The sequence below is a fragment of the Elgaria multicarinata genome, chromosome 7, assembly GCF_023053635.1.
Source record: "Elgaria multicarinata webbii isolate HBS135686 ecotype San Diego chromosome 7, rElgMul1.1.pri, whole genome shotgun sequence".
Taxonomy (NCBI): Eukaryota; Metazoa; Chordata; class Lepidosauria; order Squamata; family Anguidae; genus Elgaria; species Elgaria multicarinata.
In genome coordinates this window covers 55,029,972-55,048,847 of record NC_086177.1, presented here as the reverse complement: position 1 = coordinate 55,048,847, position 18,876 = coordinate 55,029,972, and the positions used below count along the sequence as shown (strand labels likewise).

The 18,876-nt window shown below is 47.0% G+C and overlaps 1 protein-coding gene across 1 annotated transcript in view; it reads right to left on the bottom strand.

Annotated features, from left to right (window-relative positions):
- The window catches only part of DLGAP1 (DLG associated protein 1), a 166,447-nt gene that overhangs the window by 94,694 nt on the left and 52,877 nt on the right, over positions 1 to 18,876 (bottom strand). Inside the window, exon 4 of the mRNA XM_063130592.1 lies at positions 16,709 to 16,949. Within this exon, the coding sequence (XP_062986662.1) occupies positions 16,709 to 16,949 (241 nt within the window). The remainder of the gene's footprint in view (positions 1 to 16,708; positions 16,950 to 18,876) is intronic.

Genomic DNA, 18,876 nt, shown 5'->3' with positions numbered 1-18,876 from the left:
TTTTTAAATCCCTTCATGGGTGGGGTATTGGGAGGGGATCAGTTGTGGGGAGCAGGTTTAAATCCCACCCCCATGCATGGTGATCCCCCAAAAGAAGGACAGCTGCATGCCACATCTTTAAGCTATGTACATGCATTGCTTGATCGGTTATCACTTGATTGCTCAAAATGGGATGGTTCATAGGTTCATGTTTGAACTGACCCTTGAAAAATAATGTTTATAGTGTAATTTGAAGCACTATGAGCTAGTCACCACTTGATGCGATCACCAGAATATTCAAATTTTCAGAGTCCTTAGGGAGAAACAGTATTACAAAGGTTGTCCTATGCTTCTGGCTGGCCATTATCAGAGCAGAGTATCCTGGGAAGCGTGGAAGGAATTTGAACTCCTTCAGAGAATCCTGCAGGAAGGGTGACGGGTACTTCCTGTGTTTCTGGTTGCCTGCAGTTTAGTGTAAAATACGTGTGGGAAGCTGCTGTATGGACATAATACTGACCAGGGGCCTGTCTTGACAATGACACATCGGCTCTGTGAACTCTCCCAAACCCCATGGTTTTGCCCTTGCAGGGTTGTGCCAGGTAATCCCCACACCAAGGAGTGCGGGGTTTACATTGATCATCGGAGCCGCCACTGCCACCGCCCATCCCTCCCTGGCATTTCCCCCATTATCTGCGTATTGACAGCCAGCTCATAAAGGGGACAGAGAACTTCCCAGCAAAAGAGAGATTTTTCTCCCCACAGAGAGGAGTCTCTCCAGAGACAGCGCGAGGGTGTTCCGGCGGCCATTCGACTCACCGTCCTGCCACACGCCTGGGAAGACAGCGACCAATCAGAGAACACCATCCCCCTGACTATGCCTCAGCTGTGACTCTGTGGAGCAGTGAAAGACGGCAGACGTGCTGTCCTCGCCTTGCTCTGGAGAAAAAGGTTGGGGTAAGTCCCTGACTTTTTTACTTCGGAGCTTCAGGTGAAAGCCCCGGGATGGCTCCGCAGTAGCTGCTGTGTTGCATAAGCGAGTCAGCGCCACCCTGCGGACTTCCCCGCACATAGACAGCCCCCAGGCGTGGGGAACCCCTTTCAGCCCAAGGATCAAATTAAATTGAGTAAAAGCTTTTGAGGGCCACCACACTCAGGGGCCAGGGCCAAAGGGGAGGGGCTAAAATACCAAAGATCTCAGCATATGATAGTTACTGACAGTGACTTAGGAGAGGCATTTCAACTTCTTAGCATGGGGAAATTATCAGTAGTTGAGGGAAAGGGGCAGGGCTGGAGAAAGGGGCCAGGCCGTCTGGGGCCTAGTTCCCCACACTTGATGTAGACCAGTTGAACCCACTCATTCTCATTCATTGTCCAGAGATAAGCAGATTAAAACTAACAGGAGGAAAGAGGGCCAAATAAGAATCACAGGATGTGTTAAAGGTCTTTGGAGAAAAACCTTAGAACAAACAGCTTAGAAAGAAAGAGAGGCTCTTCCTACTGAACTCCAACAGTGGAAATAAGTGCTGTGTTAAAAACAACCTCTTATGTTGAGTAGGAGTAGTGTGAACTGCCATTGTCTCCTGGCCCAATCAAAACACCCACGGGATGGCTTAGAAAGGTGCTTAAGCCTTCCCTAATGACTATCCACGCTTCCTCAAAGAGGCCCACCTCACATTTTAAGTCTTCCAGATTTTCCCAAACTGGCTGTGTTCAGATTCCTTGGCTTTGAAATATGTCTACCTTCTACACTCAAAATCCATGGCCAGGTCACAGAAGAGTGGATCAGGCATGTGGAATACCCAGGAAAAGAAAGGACATAAAGTACTTCATTAAAGCTTTTATGCAAGGTAAGGCTAAAACTTTAAGATAGGTTCAGAGGAAGCTGAAAAATTGTTTGTCAAAAGCGTTTGCATGGTTCAGTTCCTCCTGTCTTTTCACGTAAGTCCAAGACATGATCTGCTCTCTGGGTTCATTATATAGTTGCTTCAAACTAGATTTGAAAACGTGTTCTTCCTTACTAATGAGTAGGTGACCTTGGTAAGGTCGTTCTATTTTAGATTCAGCTGCACCACATTGTATTCATGATGGATAGTTGTTGAAAAACTCTCATTTCAGGAAATCTGCAACACTCTCGTTCATCGCAGAAGCCAATGTATGTCAGTTTGGGGTAGCTCCCTATTGTAGGCACCTCTCTGAACTTTGGTGTTATTTTAGCTAAGACCCAGATGCAGCTTTTCTCGCATTGTTTTGCTTTAACTTTGGAGGGATGCAGATAACCATTCTGCTTAATAAAACCCTTCTTGCCAGTTGGCAGGACGACTATTTTTAAACGGGCATTAAAGAACGAGATGCTCCGGCCTGCTTTTAAATGAATGAATATTGATCTTCCTTTTATAAATCAGAGGTTTGACTGTCACTGTTATTTTAAGAAACTTTTGATGCTCCTATTTTAGTGAATTGTATCCAAGTTAGTTCAGATGACACAACAACACACCATTAAACAAATTGTGGCTGTTAGGGAGCAACCGAGCGACTGCTCCCCTGCTCCCAACTACACTCCATCCCTGGATTGTTAAGTCTGACATGCAAACACAGAATTGTGGGTTGTTGGGTAAGAAACAACCCAGACTTGGAGCCCACAATAAAATCATATTAGAAGTCATAATAACGTAGGAAGCTGCCTTATACTGAGTCAGACCATTGGTCCATCTAGCTCTGTACTGTCAACACACGAGCATCCACAAGTCATCCTGAGGCTTTGCCTTGAAAGGCAGTATAAAACTATCCTAAAGAAATAAAAAAGAGAGCTCATGGCAGGAGGGTAGTTTGGTTGTTTGTATGGACTAAATTTTCTGTAAAAGGAAAAGCAACGTCTCTGTAGTTCACCTGGCGGTACTGAACATTTTTGTTGCCCATATATTTTATTGAAGGTGCTGAGCTACTCTCCTATTAAAAATAAGCAGAAACCCAACCAGATGATATATTAAATGTGAATATTTCACATACCTGTTTGTTTGCTTTTATTATTTAAATGGCAACTAAATATGCAGGGAGGGGTGATTCTTCTCAGAGCCAATGCACAGCAGAAAGGGTTAATCCCCCAATATCTATTTAAATAACAAATGACACATTCTATGAATTTAACACTTCATGAGCAGGTCTAGTTAATGAGTTGCAAAATCTGCCAGCCTACTTCACTGAGACTGGGTTCACACGTCACAATAAACTACAATGGTTTATTTTTCCGAATAAGCAATGATGGCTTATCATGTTGTCTGCGAGCGATTTCCCCCATTGCAGTCCATTGGTGGCAACTGGAACATGGTCGCAGATGCTCTCAGTCGGACGTCTGGGGCATCTCATGAATGCCAACTCTTCCATCCAACACTCTGGGCCATCATCAGGACATGGGGAACCCCAGTCATTGGCATGTTTGCCACAGGGGAGAACATTAAGTGTTGCCAGTTCTGCAGCAGACCAGGTCTCTCCCCGTCCTCAGTGGACAATGGATTCCTGTACAATTGGACTGTTCTGCTGCTTTACATGTTCCCCCTCCCATTTCTACTGATTATGTGGATGGTGGCCAAGATTTAAACCAATAATTCACAAGGCAACTTAATCACCCCATGGTGGCCCCACCAGCCATGGTTTGCCACCCTAATGATAATGTCCCTCAGGTAGCTCCTTGGGCATCCTTGACTAGAAAACCTTACAACCCAGAATCGTGGTATCTGCCGATTCTGCCATCTCTCCAGCTGAGGTCATGGCAGATCCTCCCAGCCTGCACTTTTCACACAAGGTATGCCAAATTCTAGGAACAGCTCACAAACTATACAAGGACAGGTGGATCACATTTATGCAGGACTCTTCCTTTCTGTAAAAAGTTGCATTGTACTCTTTGGATGTTTGTCATGCTTTGGCATTTTATGCAAATAGGAATGCTTCCTTTTGGAACTCTATTACGCCCTTCATACAGTGCCTTGCATAAGTATTTACCCCCCTTTGACTTGTTCATATTTTGTTATGTTGCAGCCTGGAATTACAGGAATCACTGTAGTGATTCCTGTTGTTAAGGCCGATGAGTAAGTTGAGCATTCCACCATTATATTTATTTAGCGGGGGGGGGGAGGGGAACCTAGGACCCTAAAATGAAAAATATTTCAGGAATCTTTCTGAAACGCGGGTACTGCCAGAAAGAAATGCTGGCTTTACATTCCCTGCGCGTTTCAGGGAGATTCCTGAAATATTGAGGTCTGGGTGGGAGTTTAAAGGAGAAAAAGGGAGAGAAACTCTGTCCGTCACAATCTGCTTTGTTTTTCTCGGGGGGGTGGCGACTTTTTTTTTGCGCACTCGTAGCGCAAAAGGGGAAGCCTCCCGGTGGAATCCAAAAACAGGATTAAATTCCCCTATCCATCCGATTGATGGAATGGCCTTTCTTTTTTCAAAAGACCGTTCCATCAATTTTTAATTAATTTTTAAAATCCCCATGTTTCTCAATGGGGAATCTGATAAGCTCACGCATGCGCGTGAGCATCAGAATCCCCAGAGGGAAACGGAGAGCAGGGAGAGCGCGACGGGCCAGGTAAGTGGGGTTAGGGGAGCTTGCCTGGAGCCGCTGCTGCATTCGTGCAGCGGCGGGCCCAGGCGTAGCGGGGGGGGGAAATCGGGGGGGGGGAGAAGTCGCCCCCCACCCCCCGGTTTCACCTTGTCCGTCGGCTGCAGCCCGGGGTTTCAATTGAGCGCCCGGCTGCACCCGAAAGCAAGCCGGGCGCTCACTTGAAACCCCGGGCTGCAGTCGACTTGGGCGGAGGGGGGGGAGGAGAGGGGCCCCCGCGTCGCTGGGGTGGGGGTGCGGGGGGACCTTCCCTAGCCTCGCCGCAGCTCGAACTGCGGCGGCGAGGGCAGGGAAGAGCCGCGCCGCTGGTGTGTGTGTGTGTGAGAGAGAGAGAGAGAGAGATTGATTCCCTGGTCTCCGCTGCTGCCAACCGCGGCAGCGGCCGGAGGCTAGGGAGTCAATCACTCACTCACTCACTCACACACACACGCAGCCGACTTGGGCGGGGGAGAGGGGGAAGAAGAGGAAGGACTTCCCTTACCTTCCTCTTGCTGCTCTGGTGGGGAAATGGGCTTCCCCGACGGAAACGGAAGTGACGGCACTTCTGTTTCCGGCAGGGAAGCCCATTTCCCCACCAGAGCAGCAAGAGGAAGGTAAGGGAAGTCCTTCCTCTCCCACGGCGCGCGCGCGCGCGCGCGCGTGTGTGTGTGTGTGTGTGGGGGGGTGTGGGGGAGTGTTGGGGGTGTTGTGTGTGTGTGGGTGGGTGTGTGGGGTGTGTGTGGGGGGTGGAGTGTGTGTGTGGGGTGTGTGTGGGGTGTGTGGGGGGGTGGGGAGGTGTGTGGGGGTGTGTGTGTGGGTGGAGGTGTGTGTGGGGTGGGGTGGGGTGTGGGGGGGTGGATGTGTGGGTGTGTGTGGGGGATGTGGGGGGGTGGTGTGTGTGGTGTGTGTGGGTGGAGGTGTGTGTGTGGGTGGGTGGTGCGTGTGTGTGTGGAGTGTGTGTGTGGGTGTGGGGTGTGTGGGGGTGGTGTGTGTGGGTGAGGTGTGGGGGTGTGGGGGTGGGGTGTGTGGGTGGGTGTGGGTGGGGTGGGTGTGGGGGTGTGGGGTGTGGGGGTGTGTGTGGGGTGGGGTGGGGTGTGGGGGGGTGGATGTGTGGGTGTGGGTGGGGGATGTGGGGGGGTGGGGTGTGTGGTGTGTGTGGGTGGAGGTGTGTGGGTGGGTGGGTGAGGTGTGTGTGTGTGTGGAGTGTGTGTGTGGGTGGGGGGTGGGGGTGGGTGGTGTGTGTGGGGTGTGTGTGTGGGGTGTGTGTGTGGGTGGGGTGTGTGGGTGGGGGTGGGGGTGGGGGTGGGGTGTGGGGTGTGTGGGGTGTGGGTGTGTGTGGGTGTGTGGGATGTGGGTGTGTGTGTGTGTGTGGGGTGTGTGTGGGGTGGGGTGGGGTGTGGGGGGGTGGATGTGTGGGTGTGGGTGGGGGATGTGGGGTGTGTGTGTGTGGTGTGTGTGGGTGGAGGTGTGTGTGTGGGTGTGTGGGGTGTGGGTGTGTGTGGAGTGTGTGTGTGGGTGGGGGGTGTGGAGAACCTGGTGAAATCCCCTCTTCGTCACAACAGTTAAAGCTGCAGGAACCCTGCCATCTTGACCAGATACAAAAGAGGCAAGGCTCCTGCGACTTTAAATGTTGTGTTGAAGAGAGAATTTCACCAGGTGCTACATGCATACAAATGACACCTGCTGAAATTCCCTTTTCTATGCAACTATTAAGCAAACAGGAGCCCTGTACTCTTTTGCATATGGCCTCCCTAGCCACATGAAAAGGAAGACAGGGCTCCTGCATTTTTAACAGTTGCCTAGAAAAGGGGATTTCAGCAGGTGTCATTTGTATATATGGAGAACCTGGTGAAATTCCCTCTTCGTCACAACAGTTAAAGCTGCAGGAACCCTGCCATCTTGACCAGATACAAAAGAGGCAAGGCTCCTGTGACTTTAAACATTGTGATGAAGAGAGAATTTCACCAGGTGCTACATGCATACAAATGACACCTGCTGAAATTCCCTTTTCTAGGCAATGCACTCTGCCCATGTTCATAGAATCGTAGAATAGCAGAGTTGAAAAGGGGGCCTATGAGGGCATCTAGTCCATCCCACTTCTTAATGCAGGAATTTAGCTGGCAGTTAGGGAGAACTTCCTCCCTCCAGTTATCGTTGCATGTTTGGCTCACATCAGCCACAGGCAATGCACTCTGCCCATGTTCATAGAATCGTAGAATAGCAGAGTTGAAAAGGGGGCCTATGAGGGCATCTAGTCCATCCCACTTCTTAATGCAGGAATTTAGCTGGCAGTTAGGGAGAACTTCCTCCCTCCAGTTATCGTTGCATGTTTGGCTCATATCAGCCACAGGCAATGCACTCTGCCCATGTTCATAGAATCGTAGAATAGCAGAGTTGAAAAGGGGGCCTATGAGGGCATCTAGTCCATCCCACTTCTTAATGCAGGAATTTAGCTGGCAGTTAGGGAGAACTTCCTCCCTCCAGTTATCGTTGCATGTTTGGCTCACATCAGCCACAGGCAATGCACTCTGCCCATGTTCATAGAATCGTAGAATAGCAGAGTTGAAAAGGGGGCCTATGAGGGCATCTAGTCCATCCCACTTCTTAATGCAGGAATTTAGCTGGCAGTTAGGGAGAACTTCCTCCCTCCAGTTATCGTTGCATGTTTGGCTCACATCAGCCACAGGCAATGCACTCTGCCCATGTTCATAGAATCGTAGAATAGCAGAGTTGAAAAGGGGGCCTATGAGGGCATCTAGTCCATCCCACTTCTTAATGCAGGAATTTAGCTGGCAGTTAGGGAGAACTTCCTCCCTCCAGTTATCGTTGCATGTTTGGCTCACATCAGCCACAGGCAATGCACTCTGCCCATGTTCATAGAATCGTAGAATAGCAGAGTTGAAAAGGGGGCCTATGAGGGCATCTAGTCCATCCCACTTCTTAATGCAGGAATTTAGCTGGCAGTTAGGGAGAACTTCCTCCCTCCAGTTATCGTTGCATGTTTGGCTCACATCAGCCACAGGCAATGCACTCTGCCCATGTTCATAGAATCGTAGAATAGCAGAGTTGAAAAGGGGGCCTATGAGGGCATCTAGTCCATCCCACTTCTTAATGCAGGAATTTAGCTGGCAGTTAGGGAGAACTTCCTCCCTCCAGTTATCGTTGCATGTTTGGCTCACATCAGCCACAGGCAATGCACTCTGCCCATGTTCATAGAATCGTAGAATAGCAGAGTTGAAAAGGGGGCCTATGAGGGCATCTAGTCCATCCCACTTCTTAATGCAGGAATTTAGCTGGCAGTTAGGGAGAACTTCCTCCCTCCAGTTATCGTTGCATGTTTGGCTCACATCAGCCACAGGCAATGCACTCTGCTCATGTTCATAGAATCGTAGAATAGCAGAGTTGAAAAGGGGGCCTATGAGGGCATCTAGTCCAACCCCCTTCTTAATGCAGGAATTTAGCTGGCAGTTAGGGAGAACTTCCTCCCTCCAGTTATCGTTGCATGTTTGGCTCACATCAGCCACAGGCAATGCACTCTGCCCATGTTCATAGAATCGTAGAATAGCAGAGTTGAAAAGGGGGCCTATGAGGGCATCTAGTCCATCCCACTTCTTAATGCAGGAATTTAGCTGGCAGTTAGGGAGAACTTCCTCCCTCCAGTTATCGTTGCATGTTTGGCTCACATCAGCCACAGGCAATGCACTCTGCCCATGTTCATAGAATCGTAGAATAGCAGAGTTGAAAAGGGGGCCTATGAGGGCATCTAGTCCATCCCACTTCTTAATGCAGGAATTTAGCTGGCAGTTAGGGAGAACTTCCTCCCTCCAGTTATCGTTGCATGTTTGGCTCACATCAGCCACAGGCAATGCACTCTGCCCATGTTCATAGAATCGTAGAATAGCAGAGTTGAAAAGGGGGCCTATGAGGGCATCTAGTCCATCCCACTTCTTAATGCAGGAATTTAGCTGGCAGTTAGGGAGAACTTCCTCCCTCCAGTTATCGTTGCATGTTTGGCTCATATCAGCCACAGGCAATGCACTCTGCCCATGTTCATAGAATCGTAGAATAGCAGAGTTGAAAAGGGGGCCTATGAGGGCATCTAGTCCATCCCACTTCTTAATGCAGGAATTTAGCTGGCAGTTTGGTAGAACTTCCTCCCTCCAGTTATCGTTGCATGTTTGGCTCACATCAGCCACAGGCAATGCACTCTGCCCATGTTCATAGAATCGTAGAATAGCAGAGTTGAAAAGGGGGCCTATGAGGGCATCTAGTCCATCCCACTTCTTAATGCAGGAATTTAGCTGGCAGTTAGGGAGAACTTCCTCCCTCCAGTTATCGTTGCATGTTTGGCTCACATCAGCCACAGGCAATGCACTCTGCCCATGTTCATAGAATCGTAGAATAGCAGAGTTGAAAAGGGGGCCTATGAGGGCATCTAGTCCATCCCACTTCTTAATGCAGGAATTTAGCTGGCAGTTAGGGAGAACTTCCTCCCTCCAGTTATCGTTGCATGTTTGGCTCACATCAGCCACAGGCAATGCACTCTGCCCATGTTCATAGAATCGTAGAATAGCAGAGTTGAAAAGGGGGCCTATGAGGGCATCTAGTCCATCCCACTTCTTAATGCAGGAATTTAGCTGGCAGTTAGGGAGAACTTCCTCCCTCCAGTTATCGTTGCATGTTTGGCTCACATCAGCCACAGGCAATGCACTCTGCCCATGTTCATAGAATCGTAGAATAGCAGAGTTGAAAAGGGGGCCTATGAGGGCATCTAGTCCATCCCACTTCTTAATGCAGGAATTTAGCTGGCAGTTAGGGAGAACTTCCTCCCTCCAGTTATCGTTGCATGTTTGGCTCACATCAGCCACAGGCAATGCACTCTGCCCATGTTCATAGAATCGTAGAATAGCAGAGTTGAAAAGGGGGCCTATGAGGGCATCTAGTCCATCCCACTTCTTAATGCAGGAATTTAGCTGGCAGTTAGGGAGAACTTCCTCCCTCCAGTTATCGTTGCATGTTTGGCTCACATCAGCCACAGGCAATGCACTCTGCCCATGTTCATAGAATCGTAGAATAGCAGAGTTGAAAAGGGGGCCTATGAGGGCATCTAGTCCATCCCACTTCTTAATGCAGGAATTTAGCTGGCAGTTAGGGAGAACTTCCTCCCTCCAGTTATCGTTGCATGTTTGGCTCACATCAGCAACAGGCAATGCACTCTGCTCATGTTCATAGAATCGTAGAATAGCAGAGTTGAAAAGGGGGCCTATGAGGGCATCTAGTCCAACCCCCTTCTTAATGCAGGAATTTAGCTGGCAGTTAGGGAGAACTTCCTCCCTCCAGTTATCGTTGCATGTTTGGCTCACATCAGCCACAGGCAATGCACTCTGCCCATGTTCATAGAATCGTAGAATAGCAGAGTTGAAAAGGGGGCCTATGAGGGCATCTAGTCCATCCCACTTCTTAATGCAGGAATCCACCTGGGATTCATCACAACATTTAAAGTCACAGGAGCCTTGCCTCTTTTGTGTCTGGTCAAGAGGGCAGGGCTCCTGCAGCTTTAAATGTTGTGATGAAGAGAGAATTTCACCAGGAGGTGCATGCATACAAATGACACCTGCTGAAATTCCCTTTTCTATGCAACTGTAAAAGAGGCAGGAGCCTTGTACTCCTTTGCATATGGTCACAAGGTGGGGCTGGTGACTCCGATGTCAGTGGGTCTATGAATCCGTGGTATATGCATAGGATTGTAGGATTTTATGTCTAACCTTGCATAGGATTGTAGGATTTATGTACCCACAGATTCATAGCCCCACCGACATTGGAGTCACCAGCCCCCTGCCCCTGTGACCATATGAAAAGGAGCACAGGGCTCCTGTATCTTTAACAGTTGCATAGAAAAGGGAATTTCAGCAGAGGGGAACCTGGTGAAGTTCCCTCTTCATCACACCAGTTAAAGGTGCAGGAGAAAAATATATTTTTTACTTAATTAACATTAAAGAATGCACAATGGTTGTGCATTCTTTAATGTTAATTAAGTAAAAAATATAAATTTTTTACAGTTATATTTATAAATATAAATTTCAGCAGATATCATTTGTATATATGGAGAACCTGGTGAAATTTCCTCTTCATCACAACAGTGAAAGCTGCAGGAGCCTTGCCCTCTTTTAAATGGAGTCACTCTAGTACAGCTCCTGCAGATTTCACTGCTGTGATGAAGAGGGAATTTCACCAGGTGCTGCATGAATACAAGTGACACCTGCTGAAATTCCCTTTTCTATGCAACTGTAAAAGATACAGGAGCCCTCTACTCCTTTGCATATGGTCACAAGGTGGGGCTGGTGACTCCGATGTCAGTGGCTCTATGAATCCGTAGGTATATGCATAGAATTGTAGGATTTTATGTCTAACCTTGCATAGGATTGTAGGATTTATGTACCCATGGATTCACTGACATCGGAGTCACCAGCCCCCTGCCCGTGACCATATGAAAAGGAGCACAGGGCTCCTGTATCTTTAACAGTTGCATAGAAAAGAGAATTTCAGCAGTTGTCATTTGTATATATGGAGAACCTGGTGAAATCCCCTCTTCATCACAACAGTGCAAGCTGCAGAAGCCGTGACCTCTTTTGTATCTGATTACTCTAGTATAGCTCTTGCAGCGTGCACTGTTCTGATGAAAAGGGAATTTCACCAGGTGTCATTTGTATATATGGAGAACCTGGTGAAATCTCCTTTTCATCACAACAGTGAAAGCTGCAGGAGCTATACTAAAGTAACCGCATTTAAAAGAGGGAAGGGCTCATTATCCTTTACAAAAAGCCATGAAATTCAATGAACAAAAAACCTACGGTTTATAAAACAATGTTAAGGCCCTACACTTTTCCACCAAGCACCAAAAAGCGGGGAAATTGGGAGTTAAGGCTCGCCAGCCTTAACGCCACATCCTCCCTAAGGAGGCAGAAAGTACCAGTGAAATTCTCATTCTGCCAAAGCAGATAAACCATGAGGACAGGATGGAGAATAGGATATGCAGAGGTGACTGTGGGGTTGTGGAAAACTGATGACGAACAACTTAGAGCCACCTACTTCTTTTTTTGTTTAGAGCAGCCCTTCCCCAACCTGGTGCCCTCCAAAGATGTTGGACTGCGACGACGGAGCAGGTAAGAAACCCCACCCCCTCCTGCCTGGCTCTGCTGCCAGGTAAGCCCCAACCCACTTACGTGTTCCATCGTCACTGGGCCTGGACTTGAACTGAGCACCCTGGTCCATCCAGAACCTCAATTCAAGCCTGGGCCTGGGGACGATGGAGCAGGTAAGCAACCGCCTCCTGCCTTGCCCCTTACCTAGACCCACTGCCACTGCTGTGCAAACTGCAGCAACGGCTCCAGGCAAGCCCCCACCCCAGCCCACCCCACTTACCTGCTCCGTTGTCGCTGGGCGCCGGCTTGAATCGAGTGCCCTGGTCCACCCGGAAGCAAGTCTGCACCTGCAGCCTTGCTTCTGGGTGGACTCAGGGGCTCAATTCAAGCATGGGTCAGGCCATGACGGAGAAGGCAAGTTGTGGGGTGCGACAGTTTGTGCAGTGGCAGCTCCAGGTAAGGGGCCAGGCAGAAGGGGGGTTGGCTGGAGCTGCTGCACTTAGTGCAGCGGTGGCAGCAGGTCCAGGTAAGGGGCCAGGTGTGTGTGTGGGGTTCTTACCTGCTCCGTCGTCACCTGGCCCAGGCTTGAATTGAGCCCCTGGGTCCACCCAGAAGCAAGGCTGCAAGTGTGGCCTTGCTTCTGGGTGCACCAGGGCACTCTGTTCAAGGCCGGGCCCAACGACGACAGAGCAGGTAAGCAGGGTGAGGTGGGGGGGGGGGCTTGCCTGGAGGCGCCGCCCTACGTTCCCCATCCTGCTGTCCCAGCATTCCTGACCATGGGACATACTGACTTGCAATGATCAATCGTTGCAGTCCAACACCTTTGGAGGGCACCAGGTTGGGGAAGGGCTGCTCTAAACAAAAAAAGAAGTAGGTGGCTCTAAGTTGTTCGTCATCAGTTTTCCACAACCCCACAGTCACCTCTGCATATCCTATTCTCCATCCTGTCCTCATGGTTTATCTGCTTTGGCAGAATGAGAATTTCACTGGTACTTTCTGCCTCCTTAGGGAGGATGTGGCGTTAAGGCTGGCGAGCCTTAACTCCCAATTTCCCCGCTTTTTGGTGCTTGGTGGAAAAGTGTAGGGCCTTAACATTGTTTTATAAACCGTAGGTTTTTTGTTCATTGAATTAAAATAGAGTTAATTAGGATTTCTTCTCACTAATCTACGCAAAATACTCCATAATGTCAAAGTGGGGGCAGTGAATACTTATGCAAGGCACGATATGTTAAAATGGCCCATGTTGTGGCCATCCAGTTTCTCTACAATGATATGTGAAGTGGATCACCCCAAACACAATCCTTGCCTATCACCTAGCTCTTTTTCCCATCCCCTGCAGGGGGCTGTAATCATTCTACACAGGCTGTGGTGTTTTCTACTACCTTATTCCAGGGTGTTTCCTTGATGAAGTCTGCTGAGCAGCAACATTGTCTTAGCCTTCCATAACCATGCAGCGCTACAGGCTATACCTGAATCAGCTATTTCTCTCCTCTCTTTTGGTGTGACATCTGCTCCCTTTTTGTAAGTGAACTTGGTAATCATTCAAGTGTGTGATTCACACAGACCACAAATAATGACAAGTTGCTCACATAAACTTGTGGTTCAAGTGGCCATCTGTGTATGCACACAGCTTTCCTTGTCCCACTTCTATGTCCTGCTGAATTCATCCTACAGCTGCAGCACACTGGGAACTCAGCAGGAAAGGCAGGATCCACACCCTTAGCATGAGTAGTGGAGGGAGGACTCTCACCAGATTCTTCTAGAATGTTCTCAATGATGCTCTGTGCTGGTGCAGAACCCATGTCAAAAATGTCAAAATTTTATTAAGGCAACCCAGCATGGGTTTTAGCCAGATACAAGAGTCATGATATAAAAACATTACATTACATTACAGCATTGTATTAAACATCAAATATTGAACTTTTACATATAAAACATCATATATAGTGCTGGGATTTTTACCAGCAATCTTAGTTATCATCAGGGGACACTAAGTCTTTCCTAATTTTTGCCGCTTTCACTGCAAAGCAAGCCAGGTTTAACAAGATGGATTTCGCAGTGTTTATAAATAAGAAGCCATGTGTGAGTACAGAGATGACCACTAAGAAGCATAGTTACAGGTAAGCAATCTGTACTTATGCTTCAATATAGAGAGCATACTCCGCATCAGAGAGGTGCAGCTGGTTTGTAATAAACTATAAGAGGAACTAGGGCTGAGGCTATAAACTGAGGAGATTTGCTCTTGCCAAATTGACTGAGACCATTTGCTGGTGAACTGATCAGCAGGATTGCAGGCCATATTCCCCCCCCCCCCCAGATGCTGAACACTCAGGGCGGGTTCACACATCACTTTAAGCTACTCCCAGTTCACACATCATTTTAAGCTACTCCCAGTATCGCTAAGAGAAAGAGAATGTTCCTGACATTGCTGCAGGGGACAAAAAGGAGCTGTGTGGGAAAGGGGGGAGCCATGGCCTGAACATGTATAGTGGAGGGAGGGCTCCCGCCAAAATTCTGCTCAGTTTTCGAACCCATATGTGCGATTATTATTATTATTATTATTATTATTATTATTTATTTATTTATATAGCGCCATCAATGTACATGGTGCTGTACAGAGTAAAACAATAAAATAGCAAACAATAAATTTTACCTGTGCATTTTACCTGTGCTTGAATTCCTGGAAAGCAGTTTGTTAAAGCAATCGCACAGAGCCCAATGCTACCAACTTTGACCTGGCAGGACTCCCCCCAGGTCACAAACTCATTAACAGGCAAAAATTTAACAGGCAAACACTTTCCTGGCATGGAAATGTAGCAATGGGGAAAACTACCTCTGTTGATCCCCGACACACACACATCTGTTAATGCAGGTATTAAAAGCATACACAACATAAAAAGTTGCAAGTCCTAAGAAAATCCCAAATCTAAGGATGATAAAGGTGGAATCCGTGAACAAAAGCAATGGGAAAACATGAGCCAAGACGATTGAGCCTGTATGTTATGTGATGAAGTAGTGAAGAGGCAACTGAATTTGTGGTCGTTTTTTCTGATGAATTTCTTGGATGCCTCTGCCACTCCTGGCTAGAACTGGGGCTGCACTTGGAGCTGGTTCAGTAATCACATCTGGCTCTGATTGCAGCTGCTGCCACCCTGCTAAGTGATGCTAGGCAGCTGCAGGTACTAAACTATTTTTTCAACAACTGCATTGACTTCCTATCCCCGCTGTGTCGAGTTCAACAAGATGAGTTTAGTATATACAGTTCTTTAGTGATTTCAGTTTGGGCATTTTCAATGACTGTCCCATTCTGGCAAGTTCCCCATGGTAGCCTGGAGAGAAGCCTATGATTTTCTATTTCCAATTATGATTCTATTGCAATGGGCCAATAATCCCCTTCCTTCCAATTGCTTCGATGTGGAGAGAGCAACCAACGTTTAGGATGGCAACTGCCCTTTTTGCACATCAGACACATTTCCTTTTGAGTATAACAATGGATACTTCATAGGTGTTTGTTACATAAAGATCTAGACTTAAGCATGCATTGTAACATTAAGATTGTTTTCCCTGAAAATCTATTACTGCAAAGCATCCATTAGAATCAAATCACAGACCTCGAAATGTCTTGAAGAGTTTATTAGCTGCAACCTCTCTCCCAAATTTGGACAAGGCTGACTGGATTGTCAGGCCCTTTGTCTAGCGATGACACTTATTTTTTTAAATCAGGGGTGGGCAATTGCAGGGAGGTTGGGGGCTATTTTCATCCTTCACAGGCTGCAGCACTCCATAGGGCACTGCCCAAAAACTAAAAAAAATAAATCAAAAATCGGGTTTGGGGAAGGGGAGAATGGCTATTTTACCACTATAAGGTGCCAAACAGATCAAATTTAGCTTGTTCTTAAGCTAAATGATCAAATTATTCAGAATAAGCTAAATTTGACCTGTTTAGCACTCCATAGTGGACCGGGTGGGAGGGGGGAGACCCATGAGGCCTGCAGTCCATGTCTTGCCCACCCCTGCTATAAATGTTCTGAGGCAATGATAGATGTTGACATTTAAATGCCTCCAGCCTCTTTCATAGGTTCCCCTGATTTGCTTGCTGTGGTGGAAAGAGTCCTGCTGGCCACAGCAGGTGAGGAAGAATGTAGCAAAAGGATGGACAGAAGAACAAGGCTACATAGGGATGCAGCAGGTCCATCATCTCTTGGCCCCTCAGCACAGTTAAAGGCACAAGTTTCCAGACAAGACCCCAGAAGCCCCAGGACTGATGCCTCTGGCATGGCTCTTTACCACCTCTGACTAATCTTCCCCCAGAGGCACATTTCCACTTACATTTTATCCTCAGGATGTTCTTATTATAAAAAGCAAAAGTAGGACCTGTTGAGCCTTAAGGGGAAAAAAATCAACATCCCCGCTAGAGTAATACCACATTATGATATGGATGGAATCCACTACATGAGTGCTAACTCAGATCCATGTTCATAAGTGTCCTCACTTTTTTCCATCATGGACTTGTAGTGGAAAAGAGCAATCTTCCTTCCCTTCCCTTCTAAAGAAGTTGCCTTAACAGCAGAGAAGCCAAGCAGGACTCCTATAGCAACTCTCCAGGGGCTCCATTAATAGACAGCCCTGGCAATGGAGCAGCTGCTGACAAAAATGCTGCTGTATGCCCAGGGCTCCACACCACAGCACTCGTATATACCAGCACTAGTCTAGTGGTCTATTTGGCTTGTGTAGTTACTTCCAGGGCCAACATTTCCATCTTCTTCTTGTTCCATGTTTTCAGACTGCCTTATCATTCCCCCAAAGGCACCAACAATCAGACCAGAAGATTTAAACTACTCTCAGCGCTACTATGCTCAGAATGTGTATGTGGGGATGGGAGCCCAAGTAAAAAGAGTGGAGGGTGGTGAGCAGCCTTCATAGGGAACAGTGGGAATAGGTGTTCAATGGCTTCTTGCTTTAACCTGCTTCCATATGATTCTCTGTAACTCACCAGTGCTGCTTTGGATGGTCCTCACAGTGGTGGTTGTGCGTGGTGGAGACGAGGACCTCAGCGACAAACATTCATCATCTTGAGAACAGCCCTTTTCAATCGCCCTCACATAGCTGTGGCTCCTCATGCGGAAGCAGCCTGGCATTGGCAGATCCAGGGCCTCTACTGCCTGAGACTCTAGTTCACTGAATACAGACTCGCAGACTGATTCAAACTGACCATTTACTTCCATCTCGCTCACCTGCAGGCAAAGAGCAGGCAGATTAATTATACCCAAAAGAACAGTCCAGCTTGCATTACAATCAATACCAAAGGGAAAAAGGGGAAACAAAGCATGACATTGCTTATGCTCAAGAGTCACAAGAAGGTATCTGTTATTAGACCATTTCTTCTTGGATCACGTGAGCCTTTAACACACTTGGAGGTGAAAGTAGAACTCTTATATGCTCCAGAGCAAAATAATATCACCTTATTAATTCTGTATTTTTAAAAATTCTCTAGAATGTGATGGTAGCTGTCTATATCGATCACAAAAGATCCATCTTGGCAAAAGCAGCAAAAACCAGCTGAAAGCTTAATTATGCAAAGCCAAGGTAAGTCCTTTAGCTTTTAAAGTCATATGCCAGTATTGGTGTCAGATTTAATTAAATTAAATGGATAATTCCTAATACTAACTTGTGGGGAATAAAATAGGGTGACCATATGAAAAGGAGGACAGGGCTCCTGTATCTTTAACAGTTGCATAGAGAAGGGAATTTCAGCAGGTGTCATTTGTATATATGGAGAACCTACTGAAATTCCCTCTTCATCACCACAGTTAAAGTGCAGGAGTTATACTAGAGTGACCAGATTTAAAAGAAGGCAGGGCACCTGCAGCTTTAACTGGTGTGATGAAGAGGGAATTTCACCAGGTTCTCCATGTATATATAAATGACACCTGCTGAAATTCCCTTTTCTATGCAACTGTTAAAGATACAGGAGCCCTGTCCTCCTTTTCATATGGTCACCCTAGAATAAAAGTTATTTGGGAGGAGGGGAAAGAAAGACCACCCCCAAGTTTTAAAAAGACATACTTGGTTTCTAGGATACCAAAAGACCCATCTACATTTTATTAAAGCATTTGATAAAGTATAATAGGAATTAGTTAAATAAACATAATGAAACTGGGAACTGATAGAGGGAATATCTGGTAGGACAAGTAGGTATTTGAAAGAAATTGTGTGTGTAGGGAAGTTACTAATTGAGTTCAGTACATACCTCAATCAGGTATTATTACATCTTATTTACACTTACTCTGACATCAGTGTTTTTATCCTTATAATAAGCCTCTGAAGTAGGGTAGATGGAGAGACAACAACTTCCCAATGCCACGCAGTACACTTCATGGCTCAGTGAGGATGTGAAGATGGGTTTACTACATTCAAGTAAAGCACTCTAGCTACACCACCACAACGACTCGTGATTCTGCAGTGATCTCTTCATGGAATGCATTATCCTGGGCTCATTTCATTATAGTGTACTCTCCACTGCAACATGGCACATGTTTTTTCACTTTAATTATGTGGAATAAACCAAGTTCTTCAATTGCCCATACACTAGTGTGGGTTTTTCTTGCCACAACTTTGTGACTACACAGGGTTGTCAACCTTTTTGAGTCAGTGGGCACATTTTGAATTTTGAGAGAGTGCTCTGAGTACTCTCACAAAATGGCTGCCATGGGGGTGGAGGGCTTGCCCATTCATAAAATGGTTGCCATGCTAGGCATGGTCAGTCACAAGACACTAATTTCCCAGAAGGCACACTTGTGAGACTAAACAAAAATTAACTAGCTCAAGAACAGAGGTGAGGGTCTGAGCTCCAAAATACAAAACCATGCGTTTGAACCCAAATTAAGATGGTACAGCATGTCAGCCTCCCAGTTAATTTTTTTAATTCACCAAAATCTTAAGAAATAACATAAAAATCAGGAAGGGAACAGCCTGGGAGGCACCAAGAGAGGTGTCTGCCAGCACATTGGTACCCACATGCACCATGCTGGAGACCCCAGGACTACAGTAAATCTGAACATGGTTGTTTTCCTGGGAAGCAAATGGGATGCTTTCACCATACTGAATCCAAGCACTCTGCTGTTTTTTTGCCAAAATTTCAAAGCAACCCCCAAAACCCCA